Genomic DNA, 26734 nt, shown 5'->3' with positions numbered 1-26734 from the left:
ATATTTTAAATAACGGGCGGAATAAGGAAACGATCTGATTATCGCCATCTTTTTGTTATGTTGAATATATTGTCAGCGTTGAATAAGTGGCAGATTATTATTTCATTATTCATTCATATTGTTGAATTGTTAATCCCGTGAGGTGAAACCGCAGTTGATAGCAATGTCACGTCCCTGAGAAGCCGGGAACTCAACAAATGGGGAGGGGAGGGCTGAAAAGGCAAACTTTCAACAATCTTGTTATGAAATAGGCAAAAAATTCGCCTTGGTTGGGGAAAAAGACGGTCAAGAGAGCAAGTCGGGCAGTGTCATGAAGGGAACCTGTAACTACTTTATTTTTCTTTAAACAGGAGCAATTTGCCTCTCCGCGCCCTATAGCTCAAGTAGAGCAAAGGAAAAGTTAGAGAAAAAAGTGAAATTGATCAAAGAGAAAGATAAACCGACGATCCAACCAATTCATTTTAGAAAGTCATGATTTCGATCGCTGTACAAATGATCTTATTCAATAAAATGACCCTTGTGATCAATTGTCGGTATCAGAGGTGTCTGTGTATCCTGTGCTCTTCCTGAATAGTGGCCAAAACTTTGTGCTCGTTGACTTTACGTTGTGCTTGTGAATCTGAGGTGTGAATCTGAGGCTCGTGCTCGGCAACGGCAATTATCGTTTATGAGGCATGAAAAACGCTTAAAGAAATGCAGCATACGCTTTCATTACCTCTGCCGAGGCGGTTGTTTTCACCCCCTGGCCCCCGTCTGTTTGTTTGTTTGTTCGTCGCCAACTTAACTCAGAAAGTTATGAATGGACTGATGAAATTTTAAGGATTGGTCAGAAATGGGCTCACTTAAAAATGGTTACACTTTGGTGATAATTCATTGATTAATTAATCGTGTATCATTTGTCTTGGTGGAGGTCTGCGCTTTCTGAGTGCAGCCTGAGAAGAATAGCTTATCATCACTGCTCACATGCAGGTCCTTTAAAATTTCATTGATTCCTTACGAAATTTAAAAACAAAAATTCAGAGCCTGTAGAGAGACGCTCCTATATATATACAGATTCAAACCAAGGCGATATCGACAGTCACAGCAAATACTGTTGGTACAGAGGTTATCTCCTCGTATGGCACTGTACCTAGTTTTATAGGCTATAAGACAGCTTATGATTATTTTCTTCGTTTGCAATTTAAATGAAACGTATCATTCACTCAGAATGACTTATTTCGTCACTGTACAGAAATGGTGCGATATAAGGTTGTGATTTACGAGAGCTCATTATGATATACACTAGACACATAAAAAGCCATAAATTTAGAAATAGGTGATAATTACAGACTGTTTAATTCAAGAGGCTTCCCTCTATTTATTTTTTTTGTTTCTGTTGAAAAAAGTATTCAGTTGAATCTCTGCAGACAACTTTATTTCAAGTTGACCAAATGTTTTATTTACTGATCGACTCAAAATTTAACCAATCATTAATTCATCCAGTGTCTACTCTGTCAAGAACTATCAAGTTATGATATGCTATGTTTAACTTCATGCATTCTTAAAATGTGAATTATATACGAAATATATAAAAAGACATGATAAATACATGGATGAGATAAGAAAGTAAAAACACTTATTTCCATTGTGATCCAAGAGTTAAAGGGATAATAATTCTTCGTATGAGATCTATATTTCACAATAAAAACATTGTGAACAACTAATGGAATATAATATATTCTATTTTACCACAAAAACAGCAGTTATAGCTATTATTCTGATATCTGAGCTTGTCTTTAGACCACGTGACCTCCATTGATGGCTATACTCTGTTATAATCTCTTAAAAGATTATAACAAAGAAACAAACTTTTTAGAAAAACACCAGCGACTAATTTTGAATGTAAAAATGGAATCATTAACCATTTGTAAGTATGGGAAAATTGTTGTTTACTCCAGGAAAATTAATTTTTTGGCCAATACGAAGAGTTATTATCCCTTTAACTGGACTATAATCCGTATATGGTAAAAATTATTCTCCAGCATATGACCGCGCCCTCTGTGGAGGCCTTGTAACCATCGATCGATTGCAAAATGTAAGCGAGGTTTCCTTGTAGGTCCGTGAGGTAGAATAAGAGCACCTAAGGTTAATATCCTATCTCATCATTTGAGAAAAACGTCATTTTTAATATGTTAAAATTTCTCGATATTTTAAAATTAGTGTCATTTAATTTTTTTTTCGATATTTACTGTCTGTTAACTTCAGGTACAAAGAATTCCAATCACGAATCACTTTTCCGCATGAATTGTCACTCTTTAGTTGGTGAAGGTACCAAAATCTTGATGTTCAATTAGCATTTAATTAACACCAACATGTCCAGAATAACGCAGACAGATTCATGATACATTACAATATTGCGTAGTTCGAGGTCATCAAATTCTAATTTCATTTTGGGTTTGGGCAATTCGCAGAAAATGTGCCCTGAGGAAAACAGTACACTCGTTGCCCCGCACTTTGACAGCGTGGGAGGCTATCCGCAATTGAATTAACTACAATTTAAGTTGACATGTACAGGAATGCATGCTTCTTAGTTTTTGTGGTAATCAATAATCAACAAAGCTAGTTTACATCAATAATATTAACAAGTGGCCATTTTCATGGTAAACATCCAAGGCCTACACATCGTTATTACAAGCCCGACGTACAGATACGTAATATGGCATTGAGAGAGATGACGCATTGCATATCAAATACAATAACATAGACTTGGATCTCCGAAAGGCAATCTGAAAAATATCTTAACTTTAATGTTTGTTTACCCCTCTACCAGGGCGACAGATTGATTTTCCACAGATATTCACAGATATGTCTCTAGATAAATAGACAGTCATTTTGGTCTTATATCGCTTCAGCCAATAATGTACCCAATAATAACTGCGGCCCCGGTAGAGGGTAATGTTTGCTCATGTGCAACAAAGTCATGGAAAAGAAGGTTTCTGTTTTGTGTGCTGCATTTTCGCTATTCATAATACATATATATGTACACAGGTATAGTCCCTGAGCGAAACCGTTCCTTTTATTCTACAATACCTTTCAGACACAATCTTATCAAAAGTTAAATACTTGATCTCTTTGCGGCTACAGGTGCAGTAAAGGAATCGATCTCGATAGTGACAAGATACGGTTGGAGGATCATTCCTGTAAGTTTAAACTTTCTTAATGCGCCATTTGAAAGCGAGTAAATGACAACAAACAGCATACTTCCGGCATTTCATTAAGGCAAAATCATTAAATGACGATTATTTGTCAGAAAAACCACATATGTATAGCTATTAGGTGCGTAAGTGTCACACCGTCTGTTTCCTCTATTTTAAGAAATGTTGCAGAGGTTTTAATTTAAACTAAATACATGGAGTTTAGGTTCAAAGAACTGTGTAAAAATTACACTTTTGCCCCTGAATTAATTTCAAGCATCACAGCCAAAATATCGCTTATTTGGTAACAATCGCGTATGTAATACTTTCACGTTTGTATTCAGGTTATATTGATATTGATTTACTAAAAAAATATGCACGTTTTTATCTCGGAAACAAAATAAGCACACGCAAAACCCAAAGTGATAAAACATCTGTAGAATTAATGAATGGAAGTTTATCACAAAAGTTTGAAAACATAATCTTAAAAATCTGACGATCCTAACTTGTCTCTTTTAAAATGCGTCATAGGGCACATAGAAGCCTATGGGATTGACAGTACTCCTTCAAACGTCACCAGAGTGTGTTGACTTAAAGATGTTTAGCTTTGGACCAGGACAAAACTGTATTCTTTAGGTCTTATGAGGTCAAACATTCATACATGATAATAAATCTCTCTTGTATTAAATTCAAAATTCAGCAGACTAGCGGACCGTGTCTAATAAAATATGACTACCACTATTAACTGCTCTTGATAATATTAAAATGATCAACAGAAAAGACTTCAGCGTTCTTATAAATCACATTCTTTTCAGTCAAGGACATAAATTTCTGTAACACTTTAGCATTTCAATGGATTGAGTATAACCAGACTGTCAGCTCGCACCGCACTACTAGTACTGTCATGCGCGTAGTGGAGAGGGGTTACTAAGTGCACGAGGCGCGCTGCTGCTTAATTTGCATACCTGTCAGTTTAAAAACGACTTAGTACAGGTCAAATTAACTGTAGTCATCCAGATCCGTGACACACTGAGCTAATAAGGTTACCGATTTATTACTGGACGTTTCGCTACAGAACTGTATTGGAGCTGTTTTGATGAACCGCTCAGTCGTTGACCAAGACGCGACATAAATGTTAATTAAGGATACACCATAAAACAGCTGTCAGGCAAAAAGAAAACAAGACACTTGGGATTCTGAAATATCCCGTTTTTTAAACAATTTATCGAGGCATGGCGACAGCAGATCGAAGTGGCGACGGTGAAACTGGCCAGCAGTTACTGAGCTTCGTGGACATCGCTTCCAGCAACATCAAGTTAGCTTTGGACAAATGTGGGAAATCCAAACGTAAGGTCAATCACAGGAAATACCTGCAGAAACAACTGAAGAAAAGCAACGGGTCCTATGATACCGAAACAGCGGTGATACACAGCGGTAGGGTGTCTAAACCCACCAGGAAGGAAACCTCTTATTTCGGAATCCAACATAAGTCCTTACAGGCGCTGTTTGATCCACGGACGTTACATAAACAGTGTTGTGCGGATCCGCAGGCTAAATTAGTCAAAGGAAGCTGTAGATCGAACCGCGTTCCGCTGAAGAATAGAAAGCTACCGCCGTCTTTTTTTACCGAGCCAGCAAAGCTTCTGGAGCAGCAGTCCTACACGGCATATTACATAGAGAATGCTCTTCAGAACTATTCATATCAGTCCCAACTGGAGCCAGTAGCCAACGGTGTCTACACCTGTCAACAGACAACACTAGACCCGCCATATTTTACGCATGAAGACATTCATGACATTATAGGCGGTCAAGATGGCCTTGCCCGGCCGTCCAGTTGTGGGTCAAGCCAGCACAGTTCCTCTGGGAGTCCTCAACGAGAGACCTCCTCAACATCATCCCCGCCGATATCGCCATTGTTGCCAATATCCAGTCGAACGGACTATCGTCTGCAAAGCTGGGACCAGCCATATGCCAGTAGTTATAATGGGGCGCTTTTTATGGACCCTATTTACAACGAACCATACGGATATCAACAAGAATTATCTGGTGCTTTTTCTAATGTAGGGCAAGTTGGAAACGCTATGGCGACACTAAGATCGCCCCATGATGGACTGACGTCTATGGAAAATGTATATTCTTTGCCGAATTTTTCGCAGACATTTTCAAGTTACGTCACAGGTGCTGATGTTCCAAGCGTGGACAACCCGTTTGTCGGACCTTGCATGTTGAACAGTTATACTTGTCTGTGACATATCTCCGGTAAAACTCACTCTTTCATTGTTTTTATAATTCTGTGTGGAAAATAACGCGTTTGTTTATGTTTTTAGATATCTGAGTTTGTTTTTTTTTGTTTTTTAAGAAGCGAGTTTATAGGTCTACAAAGCAGTATCGATGTCACATTTGAGCAAGCATTGCTACAACATATAGACATAATGGGCTACTGATTTTAGTAAAGTCTTATTTAAATGGTCTTATTTATTAGTAGGTCTATCTATTCCAATCTTGTTGTAAACGTATTCTTTTGGATATAAAAAGCATTTTTTGCTTGAATATTATTCGAAATATTGTTTCTCTTTTATCATAAAGGCGATAATCAATTTATGTACATAAGAGTTTCGACTATTGGAAATAGATTATCTTGCGAATAAAACACCTCAGCAGAAAAAAATAATTGGAATTTGCTTTTACGTTCAACCAAAAATTGTTTTTACCTTCAAGAAAAGGACAAACATAACTTAAAAGAAATGTACTTTGATATGTTCGACGATGTTCAAAATGTGATGGCGGGAAACATTATACAAACAAAATTTTCGTGTTTTAGTTTTGGTTAGTCTACTATGTATAATCTGCTGTCTTTTTACTTAAGTGGATTCTTTCATTTTCATGTACACGTTATCTACTTATTGACAAAAAGTCAAAAAACGAGAATTTTAATACTGTAACATGCATATTGGCAATCCTGATGATGAATTTTAAATGATTATGGACATAACCTTTTGTTCATATTGAAAGCCGTTTTATAAGCATAAAACAACAAAAAACAGTCAATTAAAATTATGTATATTTCAATAAGTTACAAGACTGCAATGTACAAATATACACCACATTTGGCATCTTTCTTGGTGCTGTCCGTTTTGGAATTTGTGCTAAACACTCCACGCCCGCCCTGTACATACACGCACGCACGCACGCACGCACACACACACACACACACACACACACACCAAGCACGCACGCACGCACGGAAACACACTTCCATAATACATACAGATATACTGATCAAAATCGAAAATGTACCCTAATCTTGGGACCCATTTCCCCCCTCACACACACTCTTCAGCCTAAACCCCAGGCCTCAGTTCAGTCCAGTCACCCGTTTTAAAACAAATTGTGGAACTTACTTTAAAACCCAATGGCACACATGGCCACTGTAACAAAACAACATCATGGTAAATAACAATTTACATGGACGACATAAGTATTGCGACGGTTTCTACAAAAAAAGTTAGTTAAATTAAAAACAGTATTCTATCATACTTTGACGTTCTTAATACAACATTTATAACAGAAAGATAACAACGGCGATGACGATGATAAGAACAGCCCAAGACGACATTTATGACGTATACATGATAAAAAACAACTTCACGTTTATATACTTTTATATATTCAAAGATAAACAATCGCTATTTTGCGCACTTTATCCCATACGTAAATGTTCATATTAAATAATTATCTTAAAGCTTTATACATTGCAAATACACCGTTTGGTACCAAAAGAGAATGAGGTGTGACTGAGCATTAGATTGAGCTTGGATGGATAAGGTTGGCTGAAATTTAGAAATAATATCACTTCTGTTTCTGAAGGAAAAGTGTTCATCGTCGTATGGGAGATACACTGTATTACGCAAAATCGTGAAAAGACAACTAAATTCTGTTTCAAAATACCTTGGGCTCCACAAAATCTATATGCTCAGATCATTATCTTCGATTACGAACAGTTTCTATTCCCCTGCATGTCAATAGATATGACAAAAAGAAAAATACAACAACCAAGTATCTTCTTCGTCGGTTCTTTCAATTTTTCTGAATTTATCTGTGACCGGCGCTGAAAGAAATGACAGGCTAAACCCCTTTCTTAACTAACAGATTTAGTTTAAGTTCAAGAGCCCCCAGAGAGGGGTCATACCCTTTATTTGTTCATCATTTACCCGTGACGAATGCAGAAATGACTAGACGAATGACACCATAACTGATAAACAGAATCCAGAACTATATATCTCTGCCCATCCGCGGACGAGTGGTAGGCTACCACAAGTAAAAACTATCACTTGAGCTCTTCCGAGTCACCCGCTGCCACTAATTTGTTCGTTTCCTCTTCTTTGGCTGTATGGTCTGGGGAGGATGGCGGTGTCAGAAGCTCTCCGTTGTAGGCCTTAGCGGCCCCGTCCTGAGCTATCAGTAGCTCCATGGTGTATGTACTGTTGTCTGGTTGATTGTCGCTGAAGTGAGAGTACGCGTCTTGGCGAAACGAACTTCGTGAGGGAAGGATACTGGCGCGGGCGACTGTGAAATTAAAATGGAGAAGATTTAGGTATACTGCTTTTCAACATGAGCTATTAAAATGGTTTTATTTACGATTAGAGGAGATTAGAGACGGTAGGTTCCTATGCCAAACATTTCTGTCTTATCTTGTAAATACCAAACTAATATAGCGAAAGATTTGTAATTACGGCAAAGAAAGCTGCTTGATGGCGGTGGCAGAACTTTTTTGAAAACACGTTAAAGTAAACGTATATATCTTAAAGCAATTTCAATGCACCTCTTCACAGACTGCAGTGTACTGAGAGCTGTTTAAAGGACAAGTGACTTCTGAAGTGAGCAAACTGGTTACTTTGGTAGTTGTGACAATGCAATGTAGGTCTTCCACTCCTGCAGCCTGGTTTTAGCTGATGTGTTGACCAGAGACTGGGTCAGTTAGTAAAGTGCGATTCGCCATTGTGTTAGTTGTGACGATACAATGTACTTACTACTGGTCTGTGGTTGTGCTTTCAGACAACAGCCCCACTTCTGCAGCCTGGTGCGGAATGTCACAGTAGTCAGGGAATATAGAACGGGGTTGATGGCGCTGTTGATTGGAAGGACAAACACAGCAACCCACGCATGAACCTCATCTAAATAGAAAACAAAATTGACATATTAAAGTAGATGTGTTAATGTATCGAAAAGACAAAATATAAATGACAAAACATAAGTACCTAGAACACGTCATATTTGATCGACAGTGCATATCTGAAGCGACCGCATTCTCACTGACTAACCTGGAATTGGAGCCCGTGTTAGCGCAATGATTTTGATTATTATGATAGGCGCCCAGCACAAGGCATCAGTCAGAACAATGAAGAAAAACCTCAGTGCAAAAGAATTGTCACTTGAAAACCCGTGTGAGAGCTGGCGTGACTTCTGTATGCTGCAGAACATACTGACGTAACACAGCGCAATAATGAGAACAGAGACCGAGTTCAAACCTAAGAATACGAACGAGGAATACTGCCAACCGGCTTCATATGGCTCGTATATGTGAAGTGGAAAGCAAACCCCGTTTGTGCCGTAGAAGTCCCCGAACAGGTGCGTGGATGTCACCGGGATTACAGCTAGGAGTATCCCTGCCGTCCAAATCCCACTCAAAGCAATGATCACTTTTTTGCTTGTCAGTCCTTTTGTCGTGTAAGGGTGTGAGATTACGACAAAGCGCTCGAGTGATAAATATGTTAGGATTAATATGGAAACTTCTGAGGACGCCATTGCGAGACAACCAGTGCAGCGGCATTCCCAGCTGGAGCGCCAGTCGCTGGCGTACATGTTGTAGTTGTCGCGGTAGTTGGCATCTTTAGCGCCGATGATCATCAGATAAATGCCCATCAGAAAGTCGGAGGCTGTAAAATGAAATGTTATATAATCAAAGAAAGTGGATATTATTAATTTGATATTTTTAACAGAAAATATCTTACCAAATGCACGTATTTCTTCTCCTAACATTTGCACCAAAAGAAGGTGTTTAGATTTAAAAAAGATCAACCGAGATTATATATAAGACTAAAACCATGCAGTAAAAATAATTAACTTGTCAGAAATAAAAGTGTTTATCAAAATGAATTAGGTGTTTACCTAACGCATTAAAGGCAGTGTGTGATGTTTTACATCAATTCAGTAACATTAAATGTATTTGTAACACTACAGAAACAAAGTACTAGGTTTTGAGAAAAGGTTCCAGACATTTTAAATATATTTGTACCTGCTAGGTTTTTCACGAGAACAGAATGCATCCTGTTTTCCTCCCTGATCATCAACCTCCCTAACATGACGAACAAGTTGCCCACACACGTGATCAGCGCCATTATCCATACCAGCGCGCGCAGGATGACGTCAGCAAGCAGGTTTTCTATGGTGGACAGACCGTCTGTTTTGGGGAAGCAGTTTGGGACGTGGATGGCTTTGTGGCAATAACTGAACCTTTCGAAGTGTCTGCGGATAAAATATACACTGTGGAAACAAGTTCTATAACATTTCAATTATTGGCACTTATCTAGGTATATTTAATACAAAGTATTTCTTAAACATGGAAAGTGAAGATTATCTGACACTTCAATACAGATAATGGTTTGTATATTTGAAAAAAAAAAAAAAAAACGTCAAGATTGATTGGCAATTGTATAGGGTGTTAACTTGAGAGAGTGGTTTTTAATACATTATAAATATACCTACACATGATGAAGTTCTTTCAGGCTTGAAAAGAATGACGCATCTATATTTGGAATTATTATGCCGCTAAGATCTCTGAAATTAAATATGACACTATTTAGTAAGCACCAGTTTAAAAAAAACCCAAATGTCAATATTCTCTTAAGAAGAATTTCAACAATCTGATGTTAAAATAACACAACAAAGAGTGGCATTTTAGACTGGTTCTTGGAACAGGGCGGTAGAAAAAATGTAGGCCCTACTATATAGCCTGGTTGTTCGCCCCCCCCCTCCCCACCTTCATCTAAGTAATAGTTGTGCTGACTGTTCAGTGCTAGGATTATAAGTAGGGTAAAGTTGCTGACTGTATCGGGGCGTGGGCTGGGGGTCTTGCTCCACCACTACCCTCTACCAGGGCCGCAGATAAATTATGTACACTTTTCTCTAACGCAGTGAAGAAATGTACCATCAATATATTAGCCAGAGACATATCTGTGCATGCCTAGTAAAAATCAGTCTGTGGCCCTGGTAGAGGGTATTCCACTACTAGGCACATAAACCAAATGGAAACGTTCCTGTAGCATATGCAATACTTACAGAGACTTGAGTTGTGTAAGCGGAGACAGGAGCCGTCTTGGAAATCCGGGCAGTGGATTATCGGCAAGGTCCCTAAAAAGTTTTAAGAAATAATGTACTTGCATAACTTTTCGTGAGATATTTAAGATAATGAATCGGCACCTTCTTGCTTGGATTTACAGAAGTTAACTTACAGTTTTGTCATCCTAACGTTGTGTGTGAACGTTGACTCGTCAAGCACCATAATCTTGTTGTCCATCAGGTCTCTAAAATATGAAGAAAAATATCACGTTATTTAATGATTCAGTGAAGACTTTTTTACACGTTACGAGTTCATATAATATTCTTCTAATTTAAAAAAAATATGTGTCATGGCTGTGCACCGGAAATAGGAGGTAAACGTAATTTACATATAATTGAGTAGTCTAGAGTAAATAGTGCAACTTACAGTTGTAACAGTGCATGAAGGTCGGCGAAAGCGTCCGGACTCACCGACGCTATGTGGTTTCCACGTAAAATTCTGAAATGGTACATGCGATTACCGTGGTTTATACGTCGATATCTATTTTCCTTGTTCTTTTCAATGAAAAATTTGTATTTTAACAAAAATTAACTAAATAGTATAAACATGCAGCCGCGATGACATTCTATACACAGTGCCGTCATTCATTTTGACTCCTTTATTTTCAGAACTTCCACATTCAGTGTAGTAATTGTTACTTACAGCACCCGTAATGATTTGTAACCCTGGAAGGTTTCTCTTCTGATGTGGGTGATGTGGTTCCCTTCAAGATCTCTGAAATGTGACAATGTGTAGCATACAGTATCAACAAATCCCCCATAGAGAGCTGTTGAGTTTTGTTTGTAGGTGACTATAACTTTGGCCAATAAACGAGTGCGTGTTGATTAGATTCAGGAACGTTTCAACATTGGTCTATAGTTTCGCTGACCAGTGACATTCAAGGTCTAGCGGGTATAAACTCCACCGCATGTTCTGCTGCATAAGATTTTTAGTTTGGATTTTAACCTAAAAGCCACAACTGCCCTGCCTGATTACGTTTATTTTGTGTTGTAACTTACAGGTAATTAAGCTCAGGTAGCCCTTCAAACTCGTCGCCATACAACTGCAGATCGTTTCCGCGTAGATCACTGAAAATAGGTTATAAGGGAATCATGATCATTCACATATAATTTTTTTTTTGTAAACTGGGGCCTGGTAACAGTCAGCTTATATAAACATGAATAGTGTTTCAAGTCAGCACACCTGTTGCTTAGTGTTTGTATCAAACTTGGAGGGACCTGTGCCTTAACTCGTGGATCTCAGTGTACACCGAATTTCATCAAGAGAACGCAACAGGGTATTGACTCAAACGACATACATTTTGAATATATGCAGCAATAAAAGTGGCAGCTTATGGCCCGGGTCTGTATGTGTATCTAGTATAGGGTTAATGCAAACCAAATTTAATTCATATTACAGTATGGTACTTGGTAACGAAAAAGGGAAAATATGCATTTGGCGATAACCGTTAAACACCATGGCTATCGAGACTTACATCCATTCTAATTTACTCGCTCCCTCGAAGGCTCCTCTGGGAATTCGCCGTATGTGGTTAAATTGCAAAAATCTGGAATGCAAAGGAGGGAACATATTACCATCTTCACATTCGTAATTATGTTACCATCCAAAACATGACATTTATGAAAATAAGAAGATTACATGCATATACATGTAAGTTTAAGAATACTTCATTTATGTACTACAGTAATACACGGGTTGGAGTCTGTCTGTTGGACAGGATCATAAAAAGAATAAAAAAGGGGGCACTACGGGAATTCCTGGACTATAATGCATCTACTGAATACACACATTACGAACTCTTTACTAACAGCCAGATAAGTTGAGGCAGTGTCCTGAACGCTCCGCTTTCAATTTCGACCAGAGAATTGTTGGCAACTGACCTGAAATCAAACAGACGATCATTTACAAAGCCAAGGATATTTCGAATTCCAAGCAACAAAGAAATATAAAATATCTGTTTAAACTTTTTAGCCATTGTCTGAGGTGTCTCAAATGAAACCATTTTTCTATTTATGATATAAATTAAGGGGTTTTCACTTTTTGTTTAGAGTAAAAAAGGCGTAAACTACTTACAGCTTTTCCAAACCTTGTAGGCCATGGAACGTGTTGTTTCTCAAAGAAACGATGCAATTGCCTTCGAGATGTCTGAAACAATAAGTAAAGACGGATACAATGGGGCCCAATGTTTTGTAGTATTTTCTATTTAATTAAAATGAGTATTGATTTCAACGTCATGTTTATACTATTTCATTATCATTTGTTTACAATAAATACTGCTATCATTATAAACAATTTTTCTAACACATTCAATTAGTTAATCTGTCTTACTATTTTTTAGCTTTATCGTGAAAATGTTAATTTATAGGCATTGAGCAATTTACTGACGGGAAAGTGATTTATATTTACAATTTCCGTTTGCGTTAATCAAACTCTGTCACAAACATTTCAAAGCTTTACCGGATAAAAGTGACGATACTTACAGAAGATCTATGCTTCTAAGACCATGAAAACTACCGTCAGAGATATTTTTGATGTTGTTCCTCATGAGATATCTGTACCCCGAGATATGGAAAAGATGGAGGAATCGGCACATGTATATAACTCAGGCAATTGTGTGACGAAATTCATAATATAGATAATAGGACCTGTACTTGATTTTTAACTGGTAGAAAGTATTCGATGTCAGTTTGGAGTTAAATATAATACTAATCTCCAAGAAGTGAAGAAAGTACGAATAGACATTCGCTTCTCAAATGATGAACATGGATTGATAGGAAAGGATTTAGATGCATACTAAGCACAATCAAAGTACATTGTCTCCGGAGATTATCATAGAAGTAACAGAAGCATGAACTCTAACATTTATCTATACTACAGTGTATACCACACTACACTACACTACACTACACTACACTGCACTACACTACACTGCACTACACTAAACTACACTACACTACACTAAACTACACTACACTGCACTACACTACACTGCACTCACAGTCTGGTGACGTTTGCTGGAAGGGGAGACGGTATGGCGACCAGGCTGTGGGAAGAACAATCCAGCCTCGTCATCTTCACACACTGACATGTTGGAGGTACGAACTGAAGACCTGAAAAGACGGAGGACAGAGATGAAAAAACTAAGAACAACAACAAAAAACTTCTCTTTCTAGTTGTGTGTTGTTTTGGCAAAATTGAAATAAGAAGACCAAGGACTTCTGGTGTTAATATTTCAAAATATATCTAAAAGTGGAGAATTGCAAAAAAAGTCAGGTAGGGGTGTTGCTTTGATCTCGGCGTGGGAAAAGGAGAGAGTAGCGCACATGGGAGTACTCAGTCAAAAATGGCCTAATATACGCCAGAATTTCAAATTCAGTTTATCATATTCTAAATCGATATCATACATATGGAAACCAGTGTTAACGTTATCTTACCACAGCTTGCGTTATCCTTCACGTCAGGTATCGTTCTGTTTTTTACGATGTGTTCAAACCACCCTTCGTTGTTCACTAAAGAGAGATTGTAAAGATTGTTGCTCGAGGCAGATAATCAAGGTTATCACAGTTTACACAAATATGCTGTAATTCATGACTGCATTGAAAATTTTTGACGTAAACTGCTTTTTCAATATAACACTATGATTTAATTTATATGAAAATAAAAGTAGAAAAAACACCCCTAAAAGAAGTTATGTCCATATATAACAAATACTGATTTAAAATGAGTGTTTTTCAAATACTGAACATGCCTATGAAAATAAACCAACTAATTTATCGATATAGCACAGTTGGTGATATAAAGTTTTTGCAACTGAAAAAAGGAAACATGTAAACATTTCTTTATCTAAAAGATTCTGCCCCCCTGCCCCCCCCCCCAAAAAAAAAAAAAAAAAGAAAAAAGAAAAATAGAAAAGAAAAAAAAAGAAATGAACATATAAATTTACGTACCACACATTTTATATGATTCGTCCTCTCCGTTAGGGCAATCTTGTTGACCGTCACAGTGGTCCTCTTGCTTGACACAGACCGAAGTGTTACCGCACTGGAATGAGCCGACGGCACAAGGGGCGTGGCCATCAGCAGACACAATCAGGTAGATAGCTGAAAAACACAGTGTAATTTGTCACATCTAACGCAATTCGTGCACGTACGTGTGTTATGTAAACTTATCTATAATACTCATGTTTTTGTTCTCATCTTTGCTTCATCATAACGGCTGAAGTTACGATCAAACCCAGCCGCTGCTAATAAATCCAGCTACATAATAAATCTTAATCAGGCTGCCTCGTGTGTACAGTTCTTATCGCACATTTACAAGCAATTCTAATTTGTAATTGCCCTCATAAAACACCAATGATGGCGTATATTCCAAGTTCAGATTTCTAGGATAAGAAACAAACAGACAAGCAAACACCCACCCACTCGTTCGTTTCTTCACTTTCTTTTTTATTCAGTTATCAGACACTTTCCTCATTCAGAAGTTTATTCATTCAGCCACCCATCCATTTATGTTTTCAATCTTTCGTTAAGGTTTTTATACGGACTAGTTTTCACTTTTTTTTATAAGATGAATAACGTCCAGATATGGCTTTAATGACAGCCAGCAAGACACGCTCTGATGCAAGAGTATACCACCCTGCCCTCCCCATGTTTCATAGCACCAAGTCTACGTTCCAACACGACCACGAAGGCTCTTCAATACGGCTGAGTTATTGAAGTATTTCACGACATAGACATCGCAATTTAGAATTTAAGTATGTTTTTCGAATGCTGGTTTTGTAGATAATTGGTCCATTATAACAGATTCAAGGTTACAAAACAGTTATTTTACTGTGTGGTTAAGGTAGATCTGTGTCAATGATTTTTTATACGCAGGCGTGAAGGAGCTTCTCTGGGGATGTGAAAGCAACGATTAAGTTAATGTAGACGGACAGATTACTTTTGTTATTCAAAAACTTTTGTTACGACTGTCTTAAATTTGCACTAGTATTTTGTCACATTTCTACAATGATCAAATCTCGGTAATCAAGTTTTAAGTAGGTTGTTATACTAAATGACCAAGATATGCGGTTTTCCAATTTTACATTTTGTATTATATTCCGACATCACCAATAGATGTATGGCAAGCTTACAACCTAAAGTACATGGCTTTGTAACATTTTAGGATTGCCTGACCTTTGTTTTTATTTTCTATTCGGAAAAGACAATGGACGTAAATTATTTCCAGCCATATCGTTATCTATTTCCTCGGCGTAATGGCAGTCAGAAATTATTTAGCAAATCAATTTCGGGTCAAATCACCTATTATCTGCTAAGTGCCTTAATTACGAAAATGGTTACTTTAAATATTCTTAGATTTATTGCACAGTACTGACTTACAAGTAATCCCTTTTAGAACTGTTAAGCCCCTATCCGGGAAATTAGAGAAAACGCGCTGGCTTGTCATCGTTACAAGAAAAATAACAAAAAAGAGAAATCCCATAAAAAGGGCTTTCTTGTTATAATTACGCAGTATGTAGATTGTCTGCAATTCTTTGGTTTTGGTTAATCACTTAATGGCGGCAATATTTTCTTTTACGATAGACGTCTGCAAGAAACTGATACTATTCAAAAGAACACAGGAGCTCATGCAAGCGCAACATGTTCTGTAAGTTGCAAGTGATGGATCTTTCTTCACGTTTCCATCACCACGTAGTCTTTAAGTCTTACTATTGACGGCGGATTATAGACGTCATCAGCTATGAGGTAATGAGAAAAATTAACTTCGTGGGATGACAAAGAAAAACGGCACAATGGAGCTTTCTTGAAATCTCCGTTCCTAATCCTTGATGTAGGATGTACGTCCCCTGGAAAAGCTGTCTTAGTTTCTGGTGCCGTATAGACTATACCAAATATGTGTATGCTTCTTTTGCAATCGTAATAAAGTCTGCTGGTACATGTACATAGACGAGATTCGTCTTTCATCGGTTACCCCCTACCCCATTTCCAAAGTTGCCTCCGAATTTTTAGAATCAGAATAGGTAGATCTAATCGGTGCTCCATTAAGGTGGAATGCATAAAAAAGCACCCTTTTGTTTTGGGGATACTACTTTCACCAGGAAGTGAGCAGGAGAAGCACCGACCTACGAGAACAACTAGCCAACGAATCATAATCCTTGCATTCTTCTTTCATTACTATTAGCTCAATATTATCAGTGTCATTTGATCGTAAACTGATGCGTGTCCCTACCACCATAAAATTCACCATTCATCATTGATTCAGAACTTGGAATATTTACATGTGAAGAAAAGACAAATTCTGACTCTCTCAAATATCTGTGGCGAGAAGAAGAATTGGAGTTAGGGAAACCACGGGGTTATCCAAAACAAACAAAACGTCTTTCTTCTAAGCATGAAGATGTACCATATAGAATACGCAGAAGGTTGTTTGCAGAAACAGGAGCAATAAATCTCAGTTTGGAAGACACAGAACATAATGTTTCTGACTTACAGGGTGCCCTTTAATGTCACATTTGACTCTCAGATCGGAAGGTGACTAGTCCGGTCATTGTCCTAACACTACACGTGTTAAACTTGAACTGTCATTTTTCATCTCCTCCCTTTGCCAGAAAACAAGTTTTATAGTGATTTGCGCGGTTACTGAGATATTCTGTAATTTACATACCCACGCACACCAGTGTAGAATTGCCTTGTCTTTACAGTTGTGTACTGCACGTATATTTCACCTGTGGGAGTGCTTATCCATTTTCTTTCGTCTTCGACTATTGCACGGACAGAGAAGTGATTTTTGCATAAAATTCGCGAGTTTATGATAAAATTATACTATTACAATAACAAAATAATAACATTATGAAACTAGAAAAACATCATGTTTACAGCATTGTAACTGCATTAACCGGCATAACTATCGAAAATTCAACATGATGCAGAGAAATTCAAAATGATGAGGTGAAAATAACGCACCTTTGTCTGGACCAAGTTCAAGAATTGATCCAAAAAGCACGTGTAGATACAGTGCTTTTAATGGATGAAAAAAATGTACATGTTAGTGGACATTAACAGAAAAGAATAAAAAACGCGATCAACTTCCATTATTTGGAGTGTCTGGAAACCATTATGCATTTAAGTATATCCGTTATCACATAAGAACACAGGGGATTTATTAATGGTTGAATTTTCTTCCCCATCACTTTTGTCAACTGCCTGACACAGCGTTTTCAATTATCTGTACGGTTGGCTACCCTTCCACCGTACCATTCTGAACTCTTGGATAGTCATAATTTTGTTTAAAATAATAAATGATGGTCTAAATACTAGCTGTAATCGCTTTAAAAGATATTCAAACAATCTCTGTTCGCTTTGTACCTCCTATATCAATCAGTGCAACAATAAAACGTCAGTCATTCGTGCTCTTTTTCCTACGCCGACCCCCCTCCCCAACACACACAATCACACAGACACACACACGCACACACACACACACAGACAGACGCACACACGCACACACACACACACACACATACAAACACACACACACACAAGCACGAACACACACACACACACTAATACATTGGCGCAGGTAACTGCAGATAACAAATAGTGAAGGATAACAGTGAGTTTCGGTGGCCCGCCCTCAGGAGGATACATTCTTTCTCCAGTCTGACATGCAGGTGAGCTCGGCGCATTTTAAAACGGTGCTCAGCATGCTTTCGAATTGTCTTGACAGGGAAAAAAAATCACTCTTCTTGTAGAACAGGTCGTTAGCAGTGATTACACGGACGACTCAAGCCGCATGCTTGTAAGGGAAGGATACCGGTTGTTGTTGTGTGGTTAGTGAAGACTGTGGTTTCTGCTGACACCTTGGGTGGCGGATCATTCCAAAACACGGAAGCTTATTGTTTTTTATGTTTTTTTCTTTAAAAAATGAATATTCCTGCGATAAATAAATAAGTACTTCTCAGTAAGCTCGAACTGAATAAGCATTTACAAAATATTGAATTATTGGCGGTGCATGTTGGAGAGAGAGAGAGAGAGAGAGAGAGAGAGAGAGAGATCGCATTGTGAACATACACAAAAAAGTGCACTTATACAAAAAACTTAACATAACTACTTTAACTACTAGTTTGTATCCTCGTTTGCCCTGCACTTTAAACGTATTATTCACATTCACTAATATATTTTTGAATATAAATACATTGCACACACCTACTTTTAGAAGTGTATTCATTATAGTTGTGTGCCATCACCGTGTATTTCAGGAACCACAGTTTATCACTGTCGTCGTTATTTTATACTTATCATTACCGATACATTGCAGGTGAGTGATGTCGGGTATTTTAGGTGGAGGTCGTGTGACCCTGCAATCGAGGTGGAGGTCGTGAAATTCCAAGACAGAGCTCTCCAACTACGCGCTCTAGGTTAATATAGACGACAATAGATTGTTTAGGACTTTCCTGGATTATAGAGCCTATATGACTACATAACTAGTAAACGCATGAGGTTTCTTACAGCAGCCTCGCTAGATAGAAGTTGAGAGAGCCGCTATGGCTCAACGTAAAACGAATCGAACCGTGCGCCCAGCCAAATACAAATTCAGTCGGATGCCATATCCCGTCCTTAGAAAACTCAGAAAGTAAAACATAAACAATACTGGAATACACCTGTTAGAGGAGTCCTTACAGTCTATTCAATTCTGTTCAATTTCCTGGAATCGGAATCACAGCTCACAGCATAAAATTAAAACCATAGATTCGCTTTCAAGTGGATCAGCTAAGCGAGATAATTCACATCACCTCAAAAATGCCACCGCTTATAAAATGTGCATCTTTTCTAATACAACCAATTTCTGGTCGGCTTAGTTCAAAATATGCAGGGTCCTCAGCATAAGCCAACTGTGGGGCTCTCAAGTCTGTCAAATTTTCTGTAAACAGGCTATGTAGATAACAAGGAATATTATTTCTCATAGGTTACCCTGTAAAAGTTAACGAGATCGTGCAAAGTTAATAACTCTCAGTAAAGCCCGTGTTTTAAAACATTCATCCTTGGGGCTTGAAAAACCCTGGCTACAAAAAAAAAAAAAAAAAAAAAGCGTTTTATCTCAAAATTTTCTTGTGCACATTTTTGAAATGCATTTCGAAAAGGCAAGGCAATACTAACAATACGTGGCTAGAACTCGGCATCAGCAGCAGTGCAGGCAAACCATATATTGGCCAATTTCTTTAAAAGATGTATAGTTTTTACTAGCTTTCGTATACGTGACATGGTTATAGGGCCATCCAGAATTATATTATATTATATTAAGAGACACGACACTAATCGTTTCAGGTTGAAAACTCATCAAAAATTGATTTTTCCCAATATCTAATATCCAAGATGATAGAAATTACGGGTCTCCTGCCCACTGACTACTCCGACTGTTACAGAGTATAATGTATCTAGGCAAAATGATTATTGAAAGCAAAAGAGCAAGAGATTTGCTTCCGTAAGAAAATTGCGATAAGCAAGGTATAGTGAATCAGCAAAAAATTGAATGATGAGACAAAAGAGAACTCATTCGTGACAAGGCATCCATACAAGGTTGCTTATCAGTCTCTTCTCACTTCCTACGGTTTCCTTTTGATACACAGTGCGTGTCCTGATACACGCGGATTTCGACATTTGCCCTCATCAAAAATATTCCACACACTGTCTTCACTGCGGCATATATTGTTAAACAAGAAGTTTTGCTTAAAAAGTCACAAACAACAAAAAAGGTTCTTGTCATGCTTTTGAACTTTTCTTTCAGAATGAAACCCCACAGTGAGCTTTGTTTTGATACTTGCAAGCCGTCGTAGTACACTGTTTATTAAACTACGAACGCGCTAAACGTGTCAGCGCGCTCCTGGGTAAACTTTACTTCAAATGTGGTGAAAATTCTCCAAGTATTCACCGAAAAAATAAGATCGCAAAAAAGGATGATATTTGAAATTTTTCATCACCTGCGGTGCTGGGGGCACTGCAGGGGTGATAGACCTTGGGGAGGGTATTCCCCGGTGACCTTCTTTGTTGTTCTTTCCTATTATTATTATTTCACTTCGATTTTTTGTTATTTCACTGTGAGTAGCTTTAGAGTTCCCCATTTAATCGTATGCATGTATTATGCTAGATTGTTTACATATTAGTAGCAGAAGTGGACTGTTATACCCCTTTCTCTCTTTTACTCACTCACACACGCGCACGCGCGCGCGCGCGCACACACACACACACACACACACACACGGTCTCTCTATGTCTGAAATAATTCCATGCAGTTTTCTTTGGTTTTATGATATATTGCCTTGGTGTGTACCAAACAATGAGTCACCTTTTTTTGCCAAATATGTAGTACACTTTATCATTTTGTCTTCATTGCTAAATAGCCTTATCCAAGATGATGATCTTCTTGTTTAAAATAGAAACACATGCCAACTGTGGAATTTATAGACAACTTAGTTTTTATTAAGTTCGTTTATCTGATCATAAAAACGGTCAGAGAACAACGCGGACCGAACACTGGTGCCTTACAAACAAGTGTTAGAGAAGAAAAGAATCATAACTCCCCTACCGCGAATCGGACCTACATGTACATACTTTTGAGAACTGATATCTGCTAATGTTGATTTTTTTCCAAAATCTCATCTTCCCAGCTCTATCTTTTCTTCCATAAGCCAGATGTTAAACGTTGTTTGGGTCACGTATTTCGCCAAAACGGCACACATTCATATTCACTTTTTTACCTCTTAAGATGGTCTCTATCTGAGGTGCTGATATTTCATTAGAAAAGTCCAATAAAAGAAATATCGTAGAAGAGCAATGGGAAAAGACCATTGTCCAAGTATAATTTCAAAAGAAGTATTAATCTGGTGTCTACAGATTTAATCGGCTTGCTCAGTATGCGTTTCTTCTCCACTATCAGACTTTGTCATCAAAGCTAAAGTAAGGCATATTGCATTAACTCCACGGCTGGTGTTATTCTTGGCTAAATAATGTTAAAATAGCAATTATCAATGAAAATGATCGGCGATGGATGGTGCCATACTGGTTAATGTATCGACAACTTCATTGCGGACACTAAAGAAAGGAAATTGTTGTTGAATAGCGCAACAAATGTGTTATGCCCAGTCTACACTGTGGCTCTTAGGCGAGAGTCTTAAAGGCACCTGGTTTGCTCGATTCGTCTTTTATGTCTCACTATGTATACCAGGCATGGGAGGGCACCATTAGCTCCATCCACTGAGAATAAGGATGGAATGAACCAAGATGTATACAATACAGACAATACAAATACCAACAGCCGGCCGGCCCTAATGTTCAATCTACAACAGAACTGAAAATCTACCATTGGCCACGCTAGCGGTCATCATTTTTTAAAGTCTTGAAACAAATAAAACGATTACATCTGAAAGCAATTTCGCATTTGGAAACTACATGTACGTTCATTTAATCTTGTCGTGTTTTCTTCTTTAGTTTGACAGTGACGCACTAACGCCACGGGCGGTACTTGGCAGACGGCAGTTTTGTATTAAGAACGGACTTAATAGACACTTGTGCAAATTGGGCAAATATTCATTTACTTCAACATGTCAGATATTCTTTACTATTGTCAATTTGAACTATTTTCTTAAGTTCTGAAAGATGCGCGTTTGATGTAATGTACTCATTGTTTCCATACGCCACTCACAAAGTGTGGTATCAAAATGCGACCCCTTCTTTACTTCTTTTGTTACCGATCAAGTATTCGATTGAAATTATCCTCCTTGTGATAAAAAAGTCTGCTTTGAAACAAAGGATATCAAATGCACTCTATTAAAAAGCAAGTAGTTTTACCAACATATTGATTAAATTTTGTTCAGAGGATTAAGAACAAATGCCTTTCACCTCTTCTCGGGACCTGTCAAAATTCCCTTTTGATTTATCTTTCTTAAGAGAGACAGGAGCATCATAGTTACTGCCTTGACTCGGCATTCATATCAGTGCTTTGGGAAATTCCACTTATCTCACTTTGAAAGACAGACATCCTTTTCACAATGCTTCCAATTCTGAAGAAATCGAAAAAGACATGTAAATTTAATCGCATCGCGAAATTATGCAATCAAGCATATCCCTATACAATGAGTTGAGAATCACGACATGGATATCGCATTATTTGCATGTACAGGGCAGACAAAAGAAGAGCTAGTCTGAAATAGAGCTAGACGTCAAGGTGGTATCAATATTTGATTAGTCTAAATCGATTATTTCTTTAACAGAAAAACTGCTGAGGCATTACCTAAAACTAAGTTATCAGATTACAGATTTTTTTAAGTAGTAACACAACAATCTGCCAGTTAAGTTATCGGTGTGATTGTTTGCAAAATGTTAAAGAAAAGCAACCGTTAAAACAAATCTCTGAACCTGATGTTTTTCTGTCCATTCAGTGCTGAGCTTTGGGCTTGTTTTATCGTGTTAGGATCACCATGAATCAGTAAAATGGACCCTGCTTCTTAAGTACTCCAGATACCATAACATTACTAAATTTACAATAACCTTTTAACTTCCAAAGTGCAGTATTTGATAGCAATACAGATCTTTACAGAAATGAAATAAATACAAAATATATTTTTCTTCTTTCTGGTGTGTGAATTGGTCCAAATGCAACTGCGCAACAATTTGGAGCTTACACGTATAACTGAGTACAAAATTACGGTCAAAATGATTGTAATTTGTTCTCAATCCAATGTCATTGCGTTATGTTCTCTCTTTTTTCTCTTTTGTGTTTGAATGACAGCAAACGGTGCACGCGGATGTTATTATTGTTTCCAAGCTATAGTGAACATTGGCCAATTTAACCACCAAGCAACTCTATAGGTCGTAGATATCATCTACGTGTAGTTCTACGTGTAGTTGTTTTGCAAAAGGAGGCCAATTCGGCGACAGATTCTATTAGGTCTCCCCACCTTAAAGGTACCCAGTGCAAGATTTTCCAGCCAAAAACTCACACTTAACGAATTCTCTTCTTCACCGACTTACTGATCTACTGATCCTCCTTCCGACTTTGCAACAATATGGAAAAAAAAAAACTGAAAGAAATGAAAAATTAAAGCCGCTCAAAAGCTTGTTTCTCAAGCCCAGCCATCACTTCCTGCACTGACTTCCGGGTTGTGCACTATTCAAATCTTTGTCAAGATTATTTTTGGTGACATTATTCTATAACATTTATCTTTTTAAAAAAGCATTGCTTTCCACAGAAAAGTTTTGAAAATTTTACACGTCAGCCCTTTAACCTAAATCTATTCTGTGAAACTCTTCACTGAACTTGCCTTTGAGAAAAGGGTATAAACGAGTAGGTAGAATCGCCTTTTAATGGGCGGTTAAAAGATACTAAATAACGTTATATGAGACATTCATTTGGCAGACTATCAGAAAAAGGTGTTATAACTCTGTAATAAAGTGAATTATGGTAATAATGAGTGAATTCAACCAAGGTCGTTCACTCCCTCCATAACAGGGGACTGATTGACAGTTTGAGTATTAAAATAGGTTAATTGGGTTTAAATAATAAAATGAATATTTATCAAATATGTTGTTAGCGATCTAAAAAGATTATATCATTTTAAAGATCAAAAAGGGTGCTTTAGCTAACAACCCTCATTTGGGGCGCCTATATATAACTGAGTTAGTAACTACCATGTGCTTATCAGAGTTGTTGCAGACAAAGAAAACGTAGGGATCAAAATAGCTTAGCAGCTAGGTAAAGTGACGACATTTATCTCTTACTTCCACACACCAAAAATCGATAGCCTTAAAGGTCACATTAGAAGAACATACTTATAGTTTCTACAATTTATATCTTTATTACACTCTAACCGAAAGCATGTCAAGTGATGCTACATTTATCTTGCTCTTTTTGCTCAGTTTTCTGCGAAAATCCTGTTAGGTTGCCTCCTTTCTTCAAAATTTTGGTGTTTCAGTCAAAACTCTTAAGGGAATGAACGGGTTTATCTGAAGCTTGCAATCCCCCCAAAAATTGTGATGTTTTTGAGTTGTGCATACCCTTAGAAAAAGAGACAACCGATTTCTTTGTCGTGTTTGAGTGTATTTTTATTTTTAAGATTTTGTCAATTATGTGAACACAAGTTACTGTTCAGATGAGTCTTTTTTTACTTGAACACACAACAACATTTCAAATGTGAGAGAAACATACAACAGTCTGTAACATTGTTCTTGACACTGGTTTCTTCTTTTTAAGGACAGACTAGAGCAAAATTAAATTCAGAGACAGACTTTGAATTTGAAATGACTCAGTCTAATTTTTCATGACAGGTTATACAGCTTTATCAGTTTTCTAAAAACGCTATTCTTATTCGGTCTGATAGTGGCAAGACGGTGTCATGGAGTAGATTTACCTTTGAATAAAAAAATCAGTGCTTTTATGCTACTTCAAAGAAATAATGAGCACCAAGGAGATTTCCCACATACCGTAGACCTAGATTAATGTCACATCGATGTTATGAAAACATTGATTTTGTTTCCTATCTGAAGATATTAATGGCGTCGTCGATATATCATTTCCATCGTGCGATTTGTACTAGTAGCTCGTTAGCAGGTTTGTGCGTAACAGCAATAGAGGTCGTGCCCTGGCGACAGTCTCAATGATAAAAGTAGGGCCTACATATTTTCAGTGTAATTCTACAAAGAGGTAAAAAATCATAAAATGCATGTCTGACACTTGGTTAAAAAGGTATGTTATTTCAATCTTGGTTCCCTGATTTAGAGCAGCACATGATTAATCCGATCTGCCCGTTTCTGTCGCTTGAAAACCAATTACATACATTTGGGGGTTATTCAGTGGCTAAAATAAGTATGACCAGTGTAATAGGGCATTCTAGAGCTACATGTCGTATTTCTGAACTGCAGTTGTGATGCAATGGCCTCTTGAGTGACGTCACAGACACCCATCCGGACTAACTTCTACGAGGTCCACAGAAAGATATTTTTTTACTAGATTTACAGTAGCACAATTATTTCTTTGGCAAATTCTCTGCACATATCCCTATTCTCCTGCGAGAAATTTGCACAAATGACGTCATCACTCAGCTGGCCTCTGGAACATCCTATTTTGTTAGTCATTTGACAACCTGTGGTAAGCAAGGTTTACCGGATAATAAGACAGTCAAATGACAGGTTGCAGAGTGTAGAAAAGATAAACAATAGTATCATCCTGTTTATGATAACAGTATAAATAAGCTCGCAGCTGATGGCCGTACCTTTTATACGATTATATTAAGATATAAGCTATTTGGGATTTCTACTGTTTTGTATTTTTTTAGACATTACCATAAGATTAAGGTAAATGTGCATTTTCGTATTTTTGTATTCGTATAGCAGTGTCAGTGTTAGTGCATGGAACTGGTGATTTTTTGTATAGGTAGGCCTAGCAGTCATGTCGCATACGACACACATTATTACCATGGAGACATTTCATTCGTCATCAGTTGCTGTGTACGTTAGAGTATCAACATTGCGTATTAAGATTCTAGCAGCCGCGTTAAGGTGTTCAATGTCAAATTCTATTGCTGTGTTGCGCTTGTCCATGCATGTTATTCGAGAAAACGACCTTCATTGGGGCGTAACAAATCCACTTAAAGTGATGGTGCCTGACGATAAATCTTTTTGATACAATTAATAAAGTGCATGACAAACTCGTGTAAAATATTTCTTTCTTACCAAGAATAGTGTCAAAAAAGGAAATGAATCTTGTGTGCATTGATGCAGGTTTGTCAATAACACTTTCACCGCTTTACCAAAACCTCCAGAATATACTTTTCCAATTAAATACTTCACCGTATTTTCACGGATCAAGAAAAGGAACAGGTCTTGGACAGACTGGCTCCTAATCTGTTATCTTTTTGTCTAGGCGGAGAAAGAAGTATGAAAAGGGTTGGTGGAGAGAACCGGAGAGCTACTTGGTTGATCAAATCTATCGTAGCATAATCATGCACACGCAGGTACAGTACAGTTTAACACGGCGTTGTCTTTCATCGACGAAAGCAAAGCCTGGTATCCTTAACAAAATGATAACAACCACCGAGACAACAATATCAACCTCACAAACGAGGAAATAGAATCTTACTAAACTCAGCCCACTTCTTCTCTCTTGTGGCGCG

The 26734-nt window shown here is 37.7% G+C and overlaps 2 protein-coding genes across 3 annotated transcripts in view; one reads left to right on the top strand and one right to left on the bottom strand.

The window, feature by feature from the left end:
• Nucleotides 1-3144: 3144 nt before the first annotated feature.
• LOC106174544 (uncharacterized) lies at nt 3145-5488 on the top strand. The gene has a single exon (XM_013556150.2). The coding sequence runs from the start codon at nt 4406-4408 to the stop codon at nt 5420-5422; it is 1017 nt and encodes a 338-aa protein (XP_013411604.2). The 5' UTR covers nt 3145-4405; the 3' UTR covers nt 5423-5488.
• A 1972-nt stretch (nt 5489-7460) lies between these two features.
• Nucleotides 7461-26734, bottom strand: part of LOC106174528 (uncharacterized) — a 38379-nt gene continuing 19105 nt past the window's right edge. For both annotated transcript variants that reach the window (XM_087009816.1, XM_024076749.2), the window contains exons 2-18: nt 14520-14672; nt 14007-14081; nt 13571-13682; nt 13053-13124; nt 12646-12717; nt 12381-12452; nt 12047-12118; nt 11571-11639; nt 11215-11286; nt 10939-11010; nt 10685-10756; nt 10512-10583; nt 9939-10010; nt 9469-9698; nt 8495-9109; nt 8204-8347; nt 7461-7739 (exon numbers count right to left, since the gene is read on the bottom strand). In XM_087009816.1, coding sequence (XP_086865942.1) covers nt 7501-7739; nt 8204-8347; nt 8495-9109; nt 9469-9698; nt 9939-10010; nt 10512-10583; nt 10685-10756; nt 10939-11010; nt 11215-11286; nt 11571-11639; nt 12047-12118; nt 12381-12452; nt 12646-12717; nt 13053-13124; nt 13571-13682; nt 14007-14081; nt 14520-14672 — 2285 coding nt within the window. In that variant the 3' untranslated portion in view covers nt 7461-7500. The remainder of the gene's footprint in view (nt 7740-8203; nt 8348-8494; nt 9110-9468; nt 9699-9938; nt 10011-10511; nt 10584-10684; nt 10757-10938; nt 11011-11214; nt 11287-11570; nt 11640-12046; nt 12119-12380; nt 12453-12645; nt 12718-13052; nt 13125-13570; nt 13683-14006; nt 14082-14519; nt 14673-26734) is intronic.

The sequence above is a fragment of the Lingula anatina genome, chromosome 3, assembly GCF_051362555.1.
Source record: "Lingula anatina isolate TDL-2025a chromosome 3, LinAna3.0, whole genome shotgun sequence".
In the NCBI taxonomy this organism is placed as follows: Eukaryota; Metazoa; Brachiopoda; class Lingulata; order Lingulida; family Lingulidae; genus Lingula; species Lingula anatina.
This window is presented reverse-complemented; position numbering and strand designations above follow the sequence as displayed.

Excerpts from the sequence above, each read along its gene's own strand:
- LOC106174544 (XM_013556150.2), top strand. The coding sequence starts at position 4,406 with ATGGCGACAGCAGATCGAAGTGGCGACGGTGAAACTGGCCAGCAGTTA.